This window comes from Zosterops lateralis (genome assembly GCF_965231275.1).
Source record: "Zosterops lateralis genome assembly, chromosome: 1".
In the NCBI taxonomy this organism is placed as follows: Eukaryota; Metazoa; Chordata; class Aves; order Passeriformes; family Zosteropidae; genus Zosterops; species Zosterops lateralis.
In genome coordinates, this window is record NC_139762.1 from 83311491 (window position 1) to 83331342 (window position 19852).

Sequence of the window (19852 nt, forward strand, 5' to 3'; positions counted from 1 at the left end):
AAAATACTGACACAAAACCATCACATTTTAAATGGCCTGGCCTATTACATTGGTCCGGAGAAATCTGAAGGTTAGCAAAACTTTAGGGGCCACAATGATGTTGCCTGGCTGGTTTGTTTTTATTTTATAATGAAATTGTATGGCTGTGTTCATGCATTGAGAGCCCAGGGCTTGACTGTCATTTGATCATGCCTTACTTATCTTTTTCTATGGAACAAAAAAAGGGAACACTATGTGGAGATTAAAAAAATAAAAAACAGCAAAAATACCCACTGTAAAAGCAGAAAATGCTTTCACATGCTAGTAGTGTGCAGCTTCTTTTTTAATCTTACCTTTGAAGTTCCTTTTGTAGAACAATAAAGTCCTGATCTCCTCAAACACATAAACAGTTTCTTCCATGATTTCCTACCCAGCTCTTTCACATGCAAGAAACCTTGAATTTCAGGACAGCTACTGGAGTTTAAAAAGTTCTGTTGGAGAGGAAAATGTAGATGAACATTGTATCCTATGGATAAATTATAAAATTGTGACTGTATTTGCAGAATGGGGAAGAAAATGGCAAATCACTTTGCTGACTTGAGGTGCAGTTTCTAGGCTTCAACTGACCTAGATGTTTCATCTGATTTATGACCAAAACATATATTCCTGCTCCTCCATTGCATCTACCTGGCCATCTCCTCCTGCAACTGACACCTTCCTATTCTCTGCATCAAAACTTAAATCTCAAAAAAGCTATTGCTTCCCTGTATCCCCATTCATCTTGCACCTGGCCTGAAGGGAGAGAAAATAAGCTTATTAATTCTTAAAATAACACCTTGTCACAGCAATTTTGGTAAATAGTCTAACTTAGAAACATTGGCCAAAATCTCCATCTTTATCCTAGTTTTTGAAAAGGAAGAGCCTATTTCAGGATTTAAAGTTGTCCCAAGACAAGAGGCATACTAGACAACAGAGTATTTAACTGAAAATAAAATGTAGAGCAGTCAAGTAAGTGCCAACAATTATACCAGACTTCAGGACTGAGAAACATTTAAGTTCTTGACATAAGCAGAGGGAGCACATATAAAATAATTTGATTTCTGATATATAACAGGAAGGAAGAATTAATTATGGTAGGAGAACTGATGAATTGCTCCCTCATTACAACAGGCCAAGTTTTTAAATGACAGAGGGCTTGATCATAAAGTTAAATGCCAAATTAAAATTGAACAAATATAAAGAAAAATGCATAAACTTGGTTGGCCTAGATGTCTCTGCAATTCTTTAAAAGTTGTGTTTTGGTGTGGACAACGTCCACAGGAAACAAAACCAAAACACAGCGCCCTGTGTCAGAATTCTTACTTGCATTAAACCCTATTTTTTTTTCCACTCCTCCTCCTCATGTCATTTAACAGAACGGGAAAGAACAATCAATTTTCTTGCTATTTGTACAATGAATCCACTTCTCAGCTGTGAAAGGGAAAGACCAAAAGGAGAACAGATTCTTTTTGTCCAGTCAGTTAAACTAAGATGGTAAGCTTTTTTGCATTTCTGAGCCAGGTTGAGACTAGGGAAAACAGATCCCACTGATTTAATGCTACTGTCATGACTAAAAATATTAGCTCTTAATGTAGTATATGATATCATGAGATGATATTTAATATTCTTCCCTGTTATGCGTATATATCTAAAACCAGTGAAATTACCAGTTTTTAAGGTGGCCTCAGATGCAACATGCTTAATGACAACTAGGCTGCAGGAGGTTTACCTTCAATAAATTACAACTGCCATCAAAATTCTGAAAAATGGTTGTGTGTTTTTTAAAGGAAAATAAGTACTTAATATAAAAAATTTAGTAGAAATATTTGTATGAAAATGAAAGTGCAAAAAATAAAATTTTTAATGACAGTTTTTTATGGGTAAATGATGAACTAGAGGAAATCTGCTCACCCTCTTTCCCCCATTCTCTTGTGTTGTTAACCCCCATGACTTATGCTGCTCCAGGACTGTACCTTTCTGAGCCTTCCCAGAAGCAAACTCCCACCTCACGAGGCTGTACGGTTTTCCTTTTGCTACCACTTGAGTTACCCTCCAAACTTTTCTATCTTCAAGAACATTTCACTCTTTTGGGGAGTCCTGCTGCTTGTATTAACAAGCAAATTCAGTTCTTCACTGAAACTACAGGAAGAAGGGTCCAAGGTGTGAAGACTCTCTTCCTACCAGTCTGTGGCAATGCCACTCCATGCCAGTTTTGGTTCCTGATTACAACCTCATTGCACATGACTTTCATTTATAATTCCAGAAATTGGCTTGATTTTTCTTTTTTTTTGTTTGCTTGTTTCCCAGATATAAGTGGATGCTAATGTTTTAAAATCTTCTCAGTGAATGTAGAACCAGAATTTAATGGACTTTGAAATGGTTATGGGACAAAATGAATGCTCTGGATCAAAAGTCAGTGGAAACTTGTCTTTAAACAGAGAGTCAGTGCATATTTGCAAACATGCAAAATGACAGAAATCAAGCTAGAATCAGTTATTTGTATATTTATATTCTTAATATATTTGTGCTTTATAATTTGCTTGTTATTCATGATACTGTCTTCCAGGCACCATGGTTGTATGTTCTTAGTACAGTATTTCTTTAATAAACTGTGTTTTAATTTGGTTCCAGAGTAGAATGTCCACAGGTTGAGAAAACAAGTGAAATGAGAAGGATTTAACTATGGGCTTAAGATTGGAGTGCTAAAATGGAGAGATTTAAGTGGATCACTTGCAGGTCAGAGAGGTAGCCCACCCTCCAGCACCATCCTTGAAGGCCAAACAACTATGCCACCAGCACGGTTCATTTATGAGCAAGCAAGAAACTGCAGATTGACACCAAAACTTGAGCAGAAATGCAGCACACACGCCACCACCACGCAGATTGCACAACTCTACCAACACATAGGCATAAGGAACACACCCCAGCAATTTAACTCGGGGAGCTTTAAATGGGATTACTTTGCAAATACTGTGTACAAATTTCTACTTGCACTTACTTCTTAGGGCATTATTTTTCTATACAAAAGAGCAGCTAGTTGGCTGAACCATGGGGAAGTTGGTCCTTATTGTCAATTCTTGCCAGGCACAAACATGGGACACAGAAAGCAAAAGCAAAACCTCTCATCATCTCAAACTCATCTTCTAATATCCACTTGCATTTTTACACTTTCTCCTGTGCTATGATGTGGAGTAAAGAAGAGTACTTCTGTTCTGCCTTTTATAAAAGGTATGTTTGTTTTTCTAGAAATATATCTGCCAAGACTGTTTGCAAGTAACATTAGGTGGCTAAACCAAATACCCACAGAGTAAGTTGAGTATTAATGGAACAAATATGTATGACCATAGCTATGAATACTTTGTGTTTACAATTTGCACCTCAATGCCACCGGGTAAGATCTTTGTCAGATATTTTCAACTATAGCCCCGTATGCTAATTCACTATACTGGTCTTTCTCTGACTGACTACTTTCCAGATTTCTGAATTCTTTTCCTTCCTTCCTCTCAACTCCTCCCCTCCAATTCCAAAACCTTCTTTGTCCATACAGATAATTTACAGTACCTGCAAAAGTTGTGACTGTGGGATACTGCCATTTGTTTGCTGGCACCAGGCAACCATTTGTTCTGGAAAGAAATTCTAGACACAAAAGAAAGACAATTGGAAGTCACATTATATTTGAACACTTACAGAGAACTACTGACATTTTATTCTGGTCATTAATTTTTTGGAACTATCACTATTAAATCAATTTGGAGATCCCTTGACACAGAAAGTAATACTAGGGCTTTTCAAGTGCAGTTCTTCCCTTCCTTATGCTCACCAGATGCCCATACAGACAGATTGTGAATTTTTAAAATATCTGATATGCAGCATTTCATAAGTGCATTTTCCTCTCACTTCCTCTTCTACTGAGGACTTTTAAGGATCTTTAACAGCCTCTACTTCTTGGGAAGGAAAGGATGAATGGTCCTGTAAGCTGAGTATGCAGTGACTCCTTGCTTATTGCACCAATGATTTGACTTAAGGTTTATTCCTCCAGTTCCCCTTTTATCTGCTATGTTGTAAAATTCCTGTGTAATTTGGTACACTGAATTTACTATACACAGAAATGACATGAAATCATTCTTTAAGTTTTTAAACATTATTTGAAGCATGGAGACATACAGAAATGCCTGAAATAAAACAATGACTGATTATAACAAGATGAATCACAACAAAAACATTTCCAGTTTAAAACATTTGTCACTCTTCAGGAATATAAATTTCAGTCTTTAGGGCATGAAGAGAAGGGCTGAAGAAGAGTCACCCTTCTGCCAGGTAAGTTGCACAACGAGTTATGAAAGCTAACATTTACCAGCCTCTCTTGAGTAGAAACAGTGCCATATGGCAACAGCTAATGCAACGGATAGGGAGCCTTCGCATTCTTACACCGCAAGAATGATTTATTCTGTGATTGCAGGAGCCTGGGACTGAATGCCAAGCATTCTGGGTTTTACTCCCATGCTCTGCTATTAATTATAATATACCACATGAAACTAACCAGCTCCTATGATACCAAAACTTCTACACAATGCTGAGATGTTCTTAGGTTATCAGATGGTGAGATCAACAGAAGTGGAAAACTAGGAACACTCCATGTACAGAAACATTTCACAGAGTAAGTCAAGGCACAGACTCTGAAACAAGCACCAGCAGATGACAAATGTACATGCAAGCACACGTGTGAGGCTGCAGCAACTGTGCACTTGCATCTATGAGCAAAGCAATTAATTTATTACCCGCAGTTACTTCAGCAATGAGCTTAAATATGACCTCATGTGTCTTTTATTCTCTCGCACCACAGATGCCTGACTGACCCAAGATCTGTTCTTACCTAACCACCTCTGGATTACCCTTCCTCAGCTATCTCAACGGGTCGCACCAGCTGACATTGGTTCATGCCAACAGTCTGCTCCAACATAATTGTTTAGATAAAATGTGAAAAAGTCACCCTCAGATAAGCAGTTACACAGTAAGCAGCTTGAAATTACAACTTTCAAAGGATCTTAGAAATGCAGGAATAGGTACAGCTATGGCATACAGTACTTGTCAAGCATGGGTGTACAGAGGACATAGAGAGAGGGCAAGCTACTGTGATCAGTAAAGAAGGCAGAGCACACTAGTAAAAAAGCACAGCCAGAAGTGAAACAATGTTCAACATACGTAGCAATAAATTGGAAATTCCTTGTATGGATTAAGTATTTTAGGGGTTACCCAGATAGGTTTGGTGTTTTATTAATTATTACAGTCAGAAATAAAAATATTTTTATACTGCTTGTTATGTGATGAATTTGCTTTGAATCAAGTAACTTTGACAATAATGAGTATATTGCACTTCTGATTGTTTTTCTTAAACCAATGAAGATTTCCCAGTCTTGGTCACTCTCCAACATAACTACATACATTTTGAAACAAATATATTTAGTAACTTGAAAACACTTGGGGTTTTTAGGCTAGAAGGAAAATACAAGGAATTTAAATATTGATTAAAATTTCTTTGGACATATTTCTATTAGTTGGTTGCCTATTTTTTAAATAATAAATGTTTAAGACATAACAGGGGCCAGCAATGTTATTGCAACCCACCCCTCTGTGGTGTAAACAACTAAGTAATGAGACTCACCATGGGATTTTTGAAAAATTCATATTTTGCGTAATTCTTCCTGAACAAAAATTTGCTTTCACTTCCCATTGTGGATTCAACTTGAACTATGAGCTCATGATCTTCCAAGCACCTCTCTGTGGAAAAAGAACACTATGTTAACACAGAGCCAACCAGCAGGAGTGAGACCAACTAAGAACAGAAGTTAAAACAACCCAGTGCAATTCCATTACCTTTTAAGAAATTAGCAAAACACATTCTAGCTTTCAAACCACATTGCCATGAGGCAATCCTTTACTTTGTAATGTATTACAAAGTTTAACATTATATGGCAGTGTTCTTCAAGGAATTCCTGTATCAGGGCTTTATAAGCACAGACTTTTGAGAAAGGAATAGATTTTTTTTGTGTGTGCAGTAGCTACAGTAATACAGACAAACCTCTTCTTTTGGCACCAGTGCTGTGGAACTGGCAAGGTGGACAGGTTTAAGGGGTGTCTTGCAACCCAAGACAAGGGGGAAAAATGTTACAGAAAGGCCACTGTTAGGTCTTGAACTGTCACAGAAATACAGTGTTGTATTTGATCACACTCTATAAAACCAGTTCATTTCAAGGTGAACTTCAGGCCTTTATTGTAGATGCTAGACAATGGGGTTTATTATGAAAGAGGTCACAGGATCTACTTTACAGGAATACTGACAGAGACAAATGTTTTGTACACATGACAGGGCAATTTTCTGCTCTAGATTTGGTTACAAGGTAACTCCCCATAGCCACCACTTCTCTGGTCAAAAGAATGGCACATCAAAGCATGAACAGATAGCTTAACAAACCCAATCTACTGAAAGTAGTAACTCAAAAGAAGGCAACTGGCTAAGTGTGCACGACTTAATGAACTCATTATCTTGACAAGTCTTCAGAACTTTCTGAGAAAATACTTAGGTATTTTTCAAAAGTTTTAACTAGTCAGTGCTTTCATGCCTTATATAATACAGAATTTAAAAACTAGGTCAAACAAAACATAACTTCTGCAAAGCTTTAAACAAAATGCCTGTGACTTGCTGACCAAAGAAGTTTGGAGAGTCCCTTCCCCACTTTGTGTTCCTGCACTCCTTGTATTCCTACAGTAAGAAATGCCAGGGTGCCACCTAAGTTCTCTTGGCTTGTTTTCAGGATAGAATGCAAGCATTCATTGGCATCTCAAAAAGAGCAAGCTCTGGAATATCACTTGAATTACTGAACTCAGCGGATTACGTGGTGCTCTTTGATTGAAAATTTAACCTGTGACTGAATGATCCCATCATCTTTTCCACCTGCATTTAGGTTGTCAGTCATCACCAGCTCACTGATGACTTCAGCATTTAATGTGCATTTGTGATGTCCGGCTTTGCTACAGATTGTGTTTTCAAAGGGGTTAACATTGAACAACCTCCATAGTGGGCTGCTCTCAAACAAAGAGCTGTTTCTTAGTGCATCAGGCGTAACACCACTTTGAAGGGACAGTTCCCTGGACTAATGTGTGCAACAATACTGCTACGGGGTGGCTTTTAAATAAAGGACACTTGGCACCACCTCAGCATTCATCACCTAAACCTACACATTTCTAGGGGCTTTGCAGATAAAATTTCAGATATTGCTAATCTGGTGCTACTATCATGGTTTTTAAGCAACTGGTGAAGTCAAATCTCCATATTGTGATGAGGACTGTGGGCCTATGAGGGTGAAGGACCTGTTTTTTAAATTATGCTTCCTCCAAACAACATTTAATTACATTGGTATGAAGCTTCATCACAGTATGAACCCCAAAAGACCACATGTCCTGTTACAGTCTTGTTCTGCCACCACCTAAAGTTGTGGTCTTCGCCTTCCTAACACATTAAAAATTACTTGTCAGGAACAAATTGTTCTGAGGAAATGAAGTATAGATGAACATTTGTCAATTGGTTTTGTATTTCAACGTTTAGTTTGTGTAAATATACTTAGTGCCTGTTTCTTAGATGCTTTAGACAACTGACCTAGATGTATTCTGTTACTACATCAAGACCCTTTTGAGATTCTGTGGTAATACTCTAAATGACCTAATGTTTATGTTTTCATTTTGATGGTCAAAGCCATCTTGGAGAAAAGATGCAGCATTTCATAGCACGTGCATGCAAAAAAAGGAAGCTAGTCCTGGTCAATTTGCTATTACTTCATAGAAGTTGTACACTTGGGAAGTGCCTGGTATTTTGCACTCGGTTGGTACAAACGGGATGAACTTGACACACAGCCTCAGCCCTGCTTTGAGCTTCCTGCTACAAAACTAGAAGCACAGATGTCAGCCTGTTAATTTCAGTTCAATAGGTCAGCCTGCCTTCAAGTGGCATTGCTGTTGAAGTGACCAGAAATGTGTCCTTTCAGTTCATCTGATAGGCCCCACTCAGTCTCCTCTACACACTTCCTGGACTAGACTTTCCCCCTACCCCACCCAAGTTAACCTGCATTATTATCAGAACTTCTACTGAACTCTAGCAGTGATACAAGGTGGGAAAAGGAGCTGGATTCCATCATGATCAACTCACAGGCATAGCCCAAAATTCCCAATCAGAGAATCACTACGAATGACAGGTGGATCCCTGTATGAAATAGCCCACCCTGATTTTGCATTTAAGCAAGCACTGTGTTTAACTGTTCTACTTTTAATTCGCTCATATTAAGGGAAATCAATGCATGTTAACAAAAAAAATCTAGGTACAAAACTGCAGCAATGCTGCTTTCTTCTAGCCCTCACATATTTCAGAGCCCTGCGACGTTCTCTCCTGCTCTAACTGTATTTAGTAAGGTGTACAGTCAATTCTGGAACTGGAAAAATGAAGTCTGTAGGTAGGGAGGGATTCTTTCAGTGTCCAGACACATACAATCAATCATGTGAATGTCTTCACCATTTTTTTTTTTTTTGTTAATGTCCAATACATAGAACTCTGTCCCTGTCTTAAATTGATAATAGTTAAGCCTGGAATAGAACACAGGGAGAATACCACATTTTATAAATAGGTTAGGTATACTTATAGTAGCAAATGAAATAATGGGACCAATTCAAATTTCATAGACTGCCTAAATAATGACTACAACGTGCTTTAGATATTAGTGGTACGGTGCAGCAGGAACCACTTTCAAATGTCAAATCAAGAAAGTCTGATGGCAAATTGTCACACCACTGCCTCCAGTGACAACACAAATATTTTGTACGCCAAATAACTGTTTTAAGTTATGTGCAAACACACGTTTTATATGGAATATAAACATTAATTATATGGAATATACTTGGCTATGTGTGTGAAGTGAACAGTGAGGTGAGGGTTCCTTACAAAGCGGGACCTTGAAGACCAACGCAAAAATAAATATGCAGCTGGCTTCAAAAATTTGATCTTGTCCTCAGTCTGTCCAACAGTAAAACAATGGATTGGTTCTTCAAACCAAGCTCTTTTGGAAAGTACTATCAGGCAAAATATGGGAAGGGGAAAAAAAAGATAGTGAACTAAATGAAGGAACTTCTCTCTTTTGGTGAACTTCAAGACTATCAGGTAGAGCATTAAGTCAGTAAGGATGTATTGTATAACAAATAACGTCTTCTAGAAACACAGAATTCTGACTGCTCTTTAACCATACTTCTTTTCACATACAGTATTTATTCACCACTTTTTCACACTTATACTAGCAATCTTATATCTAGAGGAACAAATATGGACCATCAGATGCCTGATGGTAACTTCATCCAGGTTGCAGACTACCCTGACAGTCTCTAAAATACAGGAAAGCATTTAAGCTACAGACAAGCTAGAAATAAGCAGCCAAATAATAAAAAATTCAATCTGCAACCAAAACTGGTGGAAGCATAAAAGTTGGTATTTAAAGTTTACTGAATATGTATGCTTTAGACCCCAAATTCAAGAAACTGGATGATGTTGTCTCCTGTTAAATGAACTCATTTATTCCCTTTTCTGTCCTCATCCTTTCAAATATGTGAAATCTGTATAATTACATTTTCTTGAATTCTTTAAATATTTTTTTCTTTGTCTGTTGGCTTTACACCCCCAAAGGCTGCATTACTTCTCACACAGATCTACTGTGTGGCCTACAGGGGACAGCCCTGTGGAACGAAGTTTGGTGGCTGCTGAAGCCCCAACCTGCACACCCCATTTCTCTGGGGGCCCGCTTTGTGCTTCAGTGTGAAACAGAGGTCCAAAGCAGGCAGGTCCCCATGTATATAAATGCAGCCCGATAAGTATCTTGCTCTTTTCCCATCATTGTTAATTACCAAGTTATTTGTGTGTAAACAGAAGCTTTTGATTTCCTAATCAGCCTCCTGCCCGATTCATTCAGAGATGTCACACACCAGAGTTTGACAGCACAATTAGTCACCATGGAAGCTATTGTGATGTCACAAACACTGAATTGTGGCATCATTGAATGAATCTGGCAGGAGAAGGATGTTGGTTACAAAGGAGAAGGCTTCTGTTTACACAATACCTTGGTAATCAGCAATGATGGGAAAGAGAATATAGAAAAAGAGAGCCTGGTAGTTTAATGAGCATTGATAAAACTGAAAATTTGTAAAGGTTTTTTAGAAGCGCATGTGGCGTATTAAGCTTCGGAGATAAAGATTCTGTAATTTATACCTTAATTCTTCACCTCACCCTATGTCCTCAGAACTGAAAGTATATCACAGACACGGATCAGTGAGTGTTTCATGTTAATTTTTTCATATATTTCTACGTTAGGAGAGATAATAAAACCACTAAATAATCAGAATATCCTACGTGTTTGGCTTTTTTTAAGTGTTAGTCTGCAGAGCAGTGAATTTATTAGTGTTTAACAGTATTGGTTTAAGGCATCGCATTTCCAGCAAATCATTTCCATTTTTTATTTGTAAGGGTTCTGAATTACATTTTTAGACATAAAACCCCCTCTGTTAGCTACAGATAGCATTCACAATTCCAGTGCTGGCGATTGCAGCTTATGATTTTGCCTTCCTCTGTTTTCTAGAAAAAACAGTCCCCATGAAGTGTATCGACTAATACTCCAAATGCTACACTTTTTAAAGCGTTATTGTATGCTTCGGAGAATTATAGGTAGCATTATCTGAGCGATACGCTGTTGCAAGCTGCACAGCAGAACCCTGTAACTAATCAGTGCCACAAAATAACAGGAAAAGCAAGACTGAATAACATGAGATCCTTTCAGGTACTGTAATTAAACCAATTCACGGTGTTATTTAATTCCCCACGGTTCTTCCTCTTGCTGCCTTCTTGAAACTGTAACCATGACACCTTAATTTCAATCAGGTGGAGGAGCTGCTGCCTGGAGAGCAGATACCACCGCTGGTCCAGAAATTGCCCATGGATTTGCGGGTGGTGCCACCATTTTTTCCCTGCCTGAAGTCAAGTTTAGCCAACCCCCTCCCCCACCTCAGCATGTCAAGCTTTCATAAGCATTACTGTAGGTACGTAAGGCTGAGTCTGTTCGCCCAGGTCTCCCAGCTGGTGATGAGCTGAGCTGTTTCATAGGACTGTACTCTAAGGATCAAGCTTAATTTGCCTAAGCTGTTTATTTGCAATAGCTTCAGACACAGCAAGGTAGCAACTGAGCGCTAGCATGAAGATTAGACAATTCTTCTTTTTTTTTTAATAATAAAAAATACAAGGATGGGAAATAAGGGAAGGACTTTAAATGGCTTAAACGCTTAAAACATCAAATTGTAATACACAGAAAGCACGTATGTGACTTCAGCTAATTGTACAAATAAAAGCAGTGGAAAAGAAAACGTTCTGTCTGGAAGCACATTTATATGAATTACACATATTTTATGTTCCCAGGTAACCATGCCACCCCTTTGACCATTCCCTACCTAATCCTAGGTGAGGGTGATGCTCCACTAGAGTCCAGCTGTTATCATCCACACAATGACTTTTGTAAACGAGCAGCTGACAGAGGTCCCTGGCTGTCATGTCTGCTAGAATCTCGACCACTTTGCTTGTTCCATCTTCACTAAAGACTTTTACATCCTGCAACATAAAGGGTACACTTACAGATCAACAGCTCTGAACATAGGCAAACCACACAGCTACTGTAGAAAAGCATCATCCTCTTGGTGTGAGGGTTCCAAGCACCTTGGCAGCCAGGACAAATGAAATGGATGATTCACTTTATAACACTTTCTCTCGATGCCCCCTAGACCTATTTCCCCTCCCCCCTCCCCAACACCTCCCTGCACTAAACAAAGATTCAGCAGGGTTAATACGACCACGTACACAGGAAAAGTGAGAGAGCAGGTTCTGTATAAAGCTGTGTAAGGTAAGCAAACGTGAAACAATGTCGAGAGAGTACTTTGGCAACAGTGGGCGAGAGAAATCACATCCAGTCAAACACAGACAATTTTCATTGCGATCCCATAGGAGGCCTCTGAACAGTCACAGAGGAGCAGGCCGAGACCCCGAAGATTTAAAAAGGCTCTCTTGTTCCCCACTAACTTTTGATTGTTTCATGTGGGGAAGTCCCACTCGCAGTTTGCCGGCAAATCAATTACCTAGCAGAGTCCACACATTTCTCTCCCTGCCCTGACTCCTCTTTTGATCCCAGCTTGAAAGTAGTTTGAAACCAAATCTGCATACGCTGCACATCCTAAATATCAACGGGGATGAGAGAACAAGTCAAGAACCTTCTCCCCCACCTCCTGAATTATACAGATGCTTTCCTCTTTGCATTGTTCTGCTCAAGCCAGAGACACTTCCCGCAAAATTATTTCTCCGGGCAAACGTGCAGGTCCCAGATTTAAATCAACTCCGTGTTTAAAACGCTTCCCATCCTAGCGAGAGAAGGAGAGCCTAACAAAAACCCGGAGGGTAATTCGATATGGAAAATCTTACCTCAACGGCACGTAAAAGGCAGCAGTCGGAGGAACAAGATGGCATTTTAAATGGGGATTGCCTCTTGAGAGTTAGTTCTCTGCCTCCGCCGACCCTGTGCAGCCTGCGGCTGGGCGCCCGGGGAGCCGGCGGCGTCAGGGGCGGCCGTGCCCTACCTGTCACGTAGCCCCTGCTATGGGGACTGTTTCTGGGGAGGGAAACAACTCTGCCAGAGCTCCACTCAAAGGGTTACACGCAATCTTTGCGGTAGTGAATCAAACCACACTGTGCAGACCAATCCTAGCCCTCCCTCCGACTGATGTAATCATTTCCCACACACTATCAGACTTCCAAATTATTCCCGCCTCCCCCACCCCCCAAAAGAAAAAGAAGGAATTACAAAGGAAACGTGGGGTTTTTTATGAGGACCTCGGGGCGCTGGAGCCCCCAGGGGCGGGCGCGGGGCGCGGACACGCGTGTGCTGCTGCTGCTGCTGCTGCCCCGGCGCCGGGGCCGCTCCCGCCCGCGCTGATGTCACCGCCCGCAACTTGGGCTCCTCAACTTCCCCGCCGCCGCCGCTCCCCGCCCGGGCCGGCCCCGCGCCGGGGGACAGCGAGCACGGCCGCCCCCGCCCCCCGCGCCCCGGGTAGGCACGAGTTCGAGCCCGGCGAGGGAGGAGTTAAAGCCTCATCCAGCCCAAGTGACTCAAACCCGCGCGTTCAGGAAACGGCTCCGTCTGACAGCAGGGATGAGGCAGCTCTTTCAGAAGTGGGCTCTGGGGAGGAGAGGAGAGGGAATCCCTCCCGGTTGCTCTGGGGAAGGCACGCGTGCTGTGCTGGGTTAGGGCTGCGCTCCTGCCAACGCTCGGCCCAGCCAGAGGCATCCTCACACACTCGGGAATTTGCTGGGTGTGGGGGCGCCCCCGTTTTCTGTCCTGGGGGCAAGTCTCTGATGTGCCACTAGCGCCGTGTGGCAGCAGAGCCCCGCCTCACACCCGCAGCGTCCCGGCCCGGGGGGAAACGAGGGGATGGATGCCCGGGACATCCACTGCCCCGCAGAGCCCGAGGGGGAGCAGCTCCCGTGTTCCCCCCCAGGATGGGCGAGCACACCGAAAAGCCAGTATGCAACAAGACAGAAAGTAGCTGTTCTGTTTGTTTCAGTGGGGAATGGGAGAGTAATACCCGCTTGATATTCTTTTTTCTTCTACTTTTTATAGTACAGCCAAAAGTTGGTGGTGAAAGAATCCTTTTCTACTTTCAGGTCACTCTGTGCACGTAACTGCACTTTCTGTATTGAAACTAAACTCTTTTGGATGGATTTCCTGCCTCGGGAACCAACCTGGTGACATCATCCATTCATTAGTCACGAGAAGCACAGCCCTCTGCTCTCCGCCTCGGCTTCCACAGGGGAGCCCGAACCGGGAATACGCCACAGCAAACACCACTTTGGCAACTCCTGGAGGACAAACCTCCCCTCTTTTCCTTTCCTGCTGGGAACAAGGCAGGACAGACTGCACCTGGTCATTGCCAGTGCCAAGTTCCAGAAGAGAGGCAAAGCTCTTCTGCTGAGGGTGCCCCTCCAGACCGTGCAGGTGGAAAAGAAAGAGCTGTAAGACAACCACCACACTTTTCTCTGCTCCCAAGCATGGAAAGCCTTAATGCCGTGTGGCCACTGGAAGAAAGCTGCAGCTGTCTTTTATGCTCATTCATGCTGTGCTCTCTCGGTATGAAGTAAAGGGGTCATGGGTACGTGTCCCACCCTCCCCCTCCTTGCCCAGAGTCTGAGCTGATGCTGATGCTGATGCCAGCCTCCCTAAAGTACCACAGCACTTCAAACTATTGGATATCCAACGCTCCAGTTTGGTGTACGACTGCTGTAACGCCATGTTCCCTCCTCCAGAGAGCCAGGCCGCAGAAGCAGCACCCACCATCCCCACACCACAGCCACTATGGGAGTTGGGTTACAAACATTGATATGTTCATTCGTGGGACCAGTCAGCCCAGGGTGTTAACAGTGCCTTTAAAGCCCAGGGGCTGGAGTGCAGAGGGTGGGCAGCGTGAACACAGTGATGAGCAAGTTAACTTCACTATTAATAGTGCTGTGTTGGCCATCAAGGACAGAGCAAGGCCATGTATCACCACTGACATCACAGATATAAAACACTGCATCAGGAGGGGATGCAATGGCCTGAGCTGAACCTTGCCCCAGGGGACAGGAGAGAGGCAGAAGTGAGAAGAAACCCTGTGCCTCTGCAGAGGCAAGAGTGTAACAGCCCCTAGGAGGCTTACATGGAAGGTAAGGGGATTTTATGCCCCCACACAACGCTGCAGAGTTATGAAGTATAACCACAAATACAAAACCAGCTCGATGACAAAGCTTCACCTCCAACTTTCTGACAGTTTCTTGACAAAAGACACAGACAACTGTACTCCTGTATCACAGAGGGGACTGAATTTAAAGTCAATTGGTCAAATCCAATTCTCTCACTTCTCCTTTTTCTTTTTCCCCCTAAGGAAGCACCTCACACTTTAAGGGCTCTCTATTCAAACTTCTTTCAGCAGAAACACTGTTTCACTTCCAAAATTGATTTGGGGCCTATTATCTACAAAGGAAAATGAAGCAGGATTTATTTGCATAAAATACTCCAATAATGAAAACACTTAGCCTGATGAGAGGTTCAAAAAGTTAGTCTGACACTTTTGCCCTGCATCCCTCCGAGAAATGCAATGAAATGCAACAGCAGACTGCCTGCAACAGTGATTTACAAAAGGCCCTAATTACGTCAGCAGCACAAGGCACCTTCTATTCAAAATTAAGGTTAAGAATGCTAAGCCAACCAGAGCACTATATTGGCTGAACATTCAGTGCTTTACAGCGCAAAGGAGCAGATAACAGACTGCACCATTGTTCTGGGAAGAAGTCTTCCCCCAAGCTTTTCTTTTCTTTTTTCGAAAGACAAAAAGACTTAAAAAATTAAAAATTTAAAAGAACATTAATATTCATCACTTCAGTGGTTTCGTTTAATGGGTCACATATCTTGAGTATCTTCATGGCTGTTTCATCTTCCAGCCTCAGTTCCTCAACCTCACTGCAGTATTTTGTGTCTATCAAGTAAAGCAAATATTTTAGGAATGTGAAGGGAAAAAAAAAAAAAAAAAAAAAAAAAAAAAAACACAAAAAAAAAACCAACCCAACAACAAAAACCAGAAAACCCGAACAGTCATGTGATAGTCACATCATTTCTTCTCTGCTTTTTATGCTATTTCTCTCCTTTTTCTTCAGAACAAAACCTATGACTATACACAATGATCACAGAAATTCACTCTCTTACACGATGTTATGCTGAAAATCTTCAGTGGCAAACAGATCAACATTTGCATTCTACAATCTGAAATTAAACAGTGTAATTTATAGCAGTGCAGACCAACCTGTGATATCCTGGGTTATGACTCCAAACATAAGAAGGAAGCACCAGTTATCAGAAGGCCCTCTGACTGAAATCTAATAGATGAAAGGTTTCAGTACACTAGCTCTTCGAGAGTTCCCCTTTATAAGAGATGCAGATCAGAGACTTCACAGAAAGCTATTAAAATACACTGAAGAGACATTACTAAGAGCTGCACAAACAGAAAATCAGTCCAGCAAGTTTTGACTTCAATCTCCCAGTTTCACTCATCAAGATTGTTCAGACATGACAATCATACAATGAGTGAGGTAAATAGAAGGAAAATGGAACTGAAATGTATGCATGTACCTTGTGCAAGCTGAAGCAGCTATTTACTGCAGAAGGCACCTATGTACCAGGCAGGTACTTGCTGTTTTCACTGGAACCCTGTTTTGATGAGATCTTTTTTCTAAAATCTTTTTATAATCAAAGCTTATCAGCTCACAAGAGCAGAGTCAGAGTCACTGGAGAAATGAGGAAGCTTTCAATTAGGTCAACTCAAAGCTGTTGAAGACTCAAGCTCAGCCTGCAGGCTACCCTTGAACTGCTATTTGCCTGGTTGAAAAAGCAACAAATGAAGGAAGGTTTTGCTTCCTAAAGTTACAAACCTTTGAAAAAGAAAGGCCTCTAAGCATGCTCTGTGCACACCTGACAGGCAAGCAACTCAGTCAACCAAATCTGCATGCTGGAGCACCAGCCAGTCCTCCTTTACTTGGCCAGCAGCATAAGGGCAGCTTTATAAAACATGGAAATTTCAACTGCTGCAATGAAATATATAGGTCAACCCTATGGCTTTTTTTGCCTTCTCTGTTGCACTGCTCATGCAAAAAAATAGCCCTTCAGACAAACAGCAGTGGTAACAGCACTATACCGTGGATAAGATCACCTATACACAAGGCATCAGATAGTACTTCCTTATAAAAGAAAAAAAACTGTGAGGTATTTGATCATTGCTTTTTTTCCCCCTTACATATACACATAAAACCCTTGGAAATACTGAGGTTAAGGTTCTCATAGCAACATTAACTCTCTCCTCTGGCATACACTATATTTAGGTACACATTTAAAAGCCTATGAACAACGAAGGAGAACAACTGTTGTACGATGAAGATCTTAGTCTATGACTTTCATATTCAGAACAGCAACCTAAAAAAAAAAAATTCCCACAACCTCCCACTTTAGTTTGTTACGTTTTAAAACCTTCATTCTGTCCCCCTTCACTGGGCTATTGAGTTTTAAACCCATTTCCAAGGGTCAGAGGAATAACCTGACCTGAAGGGGAATCATAATATCTTATGTTCAGTGGTCATCAAAACCAATACTTAAGTCCTAAACTCCATGAGGGTTGTACCAGCAAGAGAGGTTTTGGGAATCACAGAGACGGGCAGGGCAGGATTAGTGCCGGGTTCAGGTCAGCATTGGTATTTGGAGGGTTAGCTCTTCTCAAGCCATCATGTATGAACATCCAGTCACACATGAACACAGTAATTTTGCAGAGTTACATTCCTTGTGAAAGTAAGGGAGAGCGATGGAGTAACTCAACATCTAAAGCTCATGACAAAGGCTCCTGATTCTGGACTTAGAAGGGATGCTGTAAGCTATGTTGGCTGAATTCAGGCCACTGTGGTGATTAATTGAGCAAACACCTCTCTGAACTATTTACGTCATGGTTTAACCCCAGCCAGCAGCTTAGCCCCACACAGCCACTCACTTACTGCCCCCAGTGGGATAGGGAAGAGAGCTGATGGGAATAAAGTAAGATAACTGATAGGTTGAGACAAAGACAGTTTAATCAGGAAAACAAAAGCCATGCATATGACCAAAGCTAAACATGAAATTCATTCCCCACTTTCCATGGGCAGGCAGGTGTTCAGCCATCCCCAGGAAAGCCCATCATAAGTAATAGTGATTTAGGAAGACAAAAACCATCGCTTCAAATGTTCCCCCCCTTGCCCCCATCCTACCTCTTCCCTCAGCTTCACAGGCCAAGCATGACACCAAATGGTGTAGGATTTCCCTTGGGTTAGTTTAGGTCAGCTGTCCCGACTGCATCCCCTTGAGCCTCTCGAGTTCCTCTCCCCTACTTGCTGCAGGGGTGGGGTGAGGGCCAGAAAAGACCTTGCCTCTGTGTAAGCACTGCTGAGCAGTGACTAAAACATCTCTGGAATTATCAACACTGCTTTCATCACAAATCGGAAACATGGCCCCATACCAGCTACTAAGAAGAAAATTAACTCTACCCCAGTCAAAACTAGCACAATTACACACTGCAATTGTTGACATTTGAGCTTAAAGAAATAAACAGTTTGTTAAGTTGTATGTATACAAAGCACATTTAAAGGAACATATACAATGAGCAATTTGGGGTACTAATAAAGTTTAAAATAGAAATATTGTAATATTAAGCCAAAGCTTTTCCTCCTCTAATTCAAAACTGCATGTGAGAATGTTTATTTGCTATGTGGGAACTGAATTATCTACCTCTATCTTCTCAAAACTTAAAGTGTTTCTTAAATCTAAAAGTATTGCTCTCTGTATAGGTTTAGCATTGTAGAGCGACTGCATCGAAGCATCTTCAAAAACCTCAGCTATTTACCTACAACTGTGCAGAGCACATTTGCAAGACATAACCACTGCCTGCATGAACAAAAGATTTATTTCAACGTGTGTGCACATACTTAGAGGCTGAAGGTTTGGAAACTGTAAGCTGCTACCCTGTAATTTCCATATTTTAAAAATAAATAGCGGAATGCAGTTTTAAGTGATATATACTTAATACAGACAACACATCAATTTTGTGACAGTATTCCCAAAAGCTGTTTCAACTCTTTCCCACTTTGGTTTAATGTTCAGACGTTCAGATAAATCATTTGACCTGTCTGACATTTTCACATCTTCCCACTCAGTTCCTCATTTGCCTCTCGTTTTTAGGTAAAAGAAAGGAGAAAAGACTTTTTCAATCCTTGGAAGAGTAACAATAGGCCTTTATGAATTTTGCTGAAGCTTCAGGGTATTTGCAGAATGCTGGAAGAGAGAAAGCTTGGGAAGCAGTTTGTATAGGTTTGACAGTCCACAGCAGCAGGAAAGGAGTGCAGTAACAGCTAGCTCGCTCAGCTCTGGATCTGGGGGTCCAGACTGTTCCAGCATTTTCTGTTAGTTTTGACTGTAAGTCTCTAAATGTGCTCCCTTCTCTCCATACAGCTCCTCCTAACAGCAATTTCTTTTTATGCAAAAATCCTTTCTGGTTTCAAGATCTTTTACATACATTAAAAAAGACAGTTACTGACACTGTTACACTCTTTTCATTATGTAATGAAAGGCATTAAATGATTTTGCTGGCATTAACCTTTATCTTTCATATATTTTATTGTGCAATTTATCCCTAGATAGTCTGCAATTTTCCTCAGCTGTGCTTACAGAATGCATTATTTATTGTCTGAATTTGCTCCAAGAGAAAGGTTTAGTACAAAACTTCTTGCAAACACTATTTAAATCACTAACAACCCTAGAAAGGGTAATACAAAGAATAACCATAATAATTTCTTGATTAAATCCTTAAGTAACCAAGCTAGTTACTGAGTATTTTAAATTGCTCTGCCATTATAAATTACACTGTAGAAAAGGAATTATTACCACATCTTCCTTGCTGCACAGGCTTCCAACCACAAGAACCACATTAATTTGAAGCTTGGCAGAGGGTGCAACAAGGCTCCAGAGAAAAGCTTCCCATAGGATTTAGGAAAATAGTACAGGTCCCCAAGACTTGGATGGCTCCTTCTTTCCCAGTGTGACAACAGCAGCTGAGGCCCTTGTCATCTAGGACCCAGGCCACCCTATGAGCCAAAAAGCCATTTCAGCACAGGGCT

At 41.2% G+C, this 19852-nt stretch overlaps 1 protein-coding gene across 4 annotated transcripts in view; it reads right to left on the reverse strand.

Annotated features, from left to right (window-relative positions):
* Nucleotides 1–19852, reverse strand: part of GRB10 (growth factor receptor bound protein 10) — a 144373-nt gene that overhangs the window by 12650 nt on the left and 111871 nt on the right. For all 4 annotated transcript variants that reach the window (XM_083855373.1, XM_083855374.1, XM_083855372.1 and 1 more), the window contains 4 exons: nt 11545–11701; nt 5681–5796; nt 3580–3654; nt 333–470 (listed from right to left, as the gene is read on the reverse strand). In XM_083855373.1, the coding sequence (XP_083711499.1) occupies nt 333–470; nt 3580–3654; nt 5681–5796; nt 11545–11701 (486 nt within the window). The remainder of the gene's footprint in view (nt 1–332; nt 471–3579; nt 3655–5680; nt 5797–11544; nt 11702–19852) is intronic.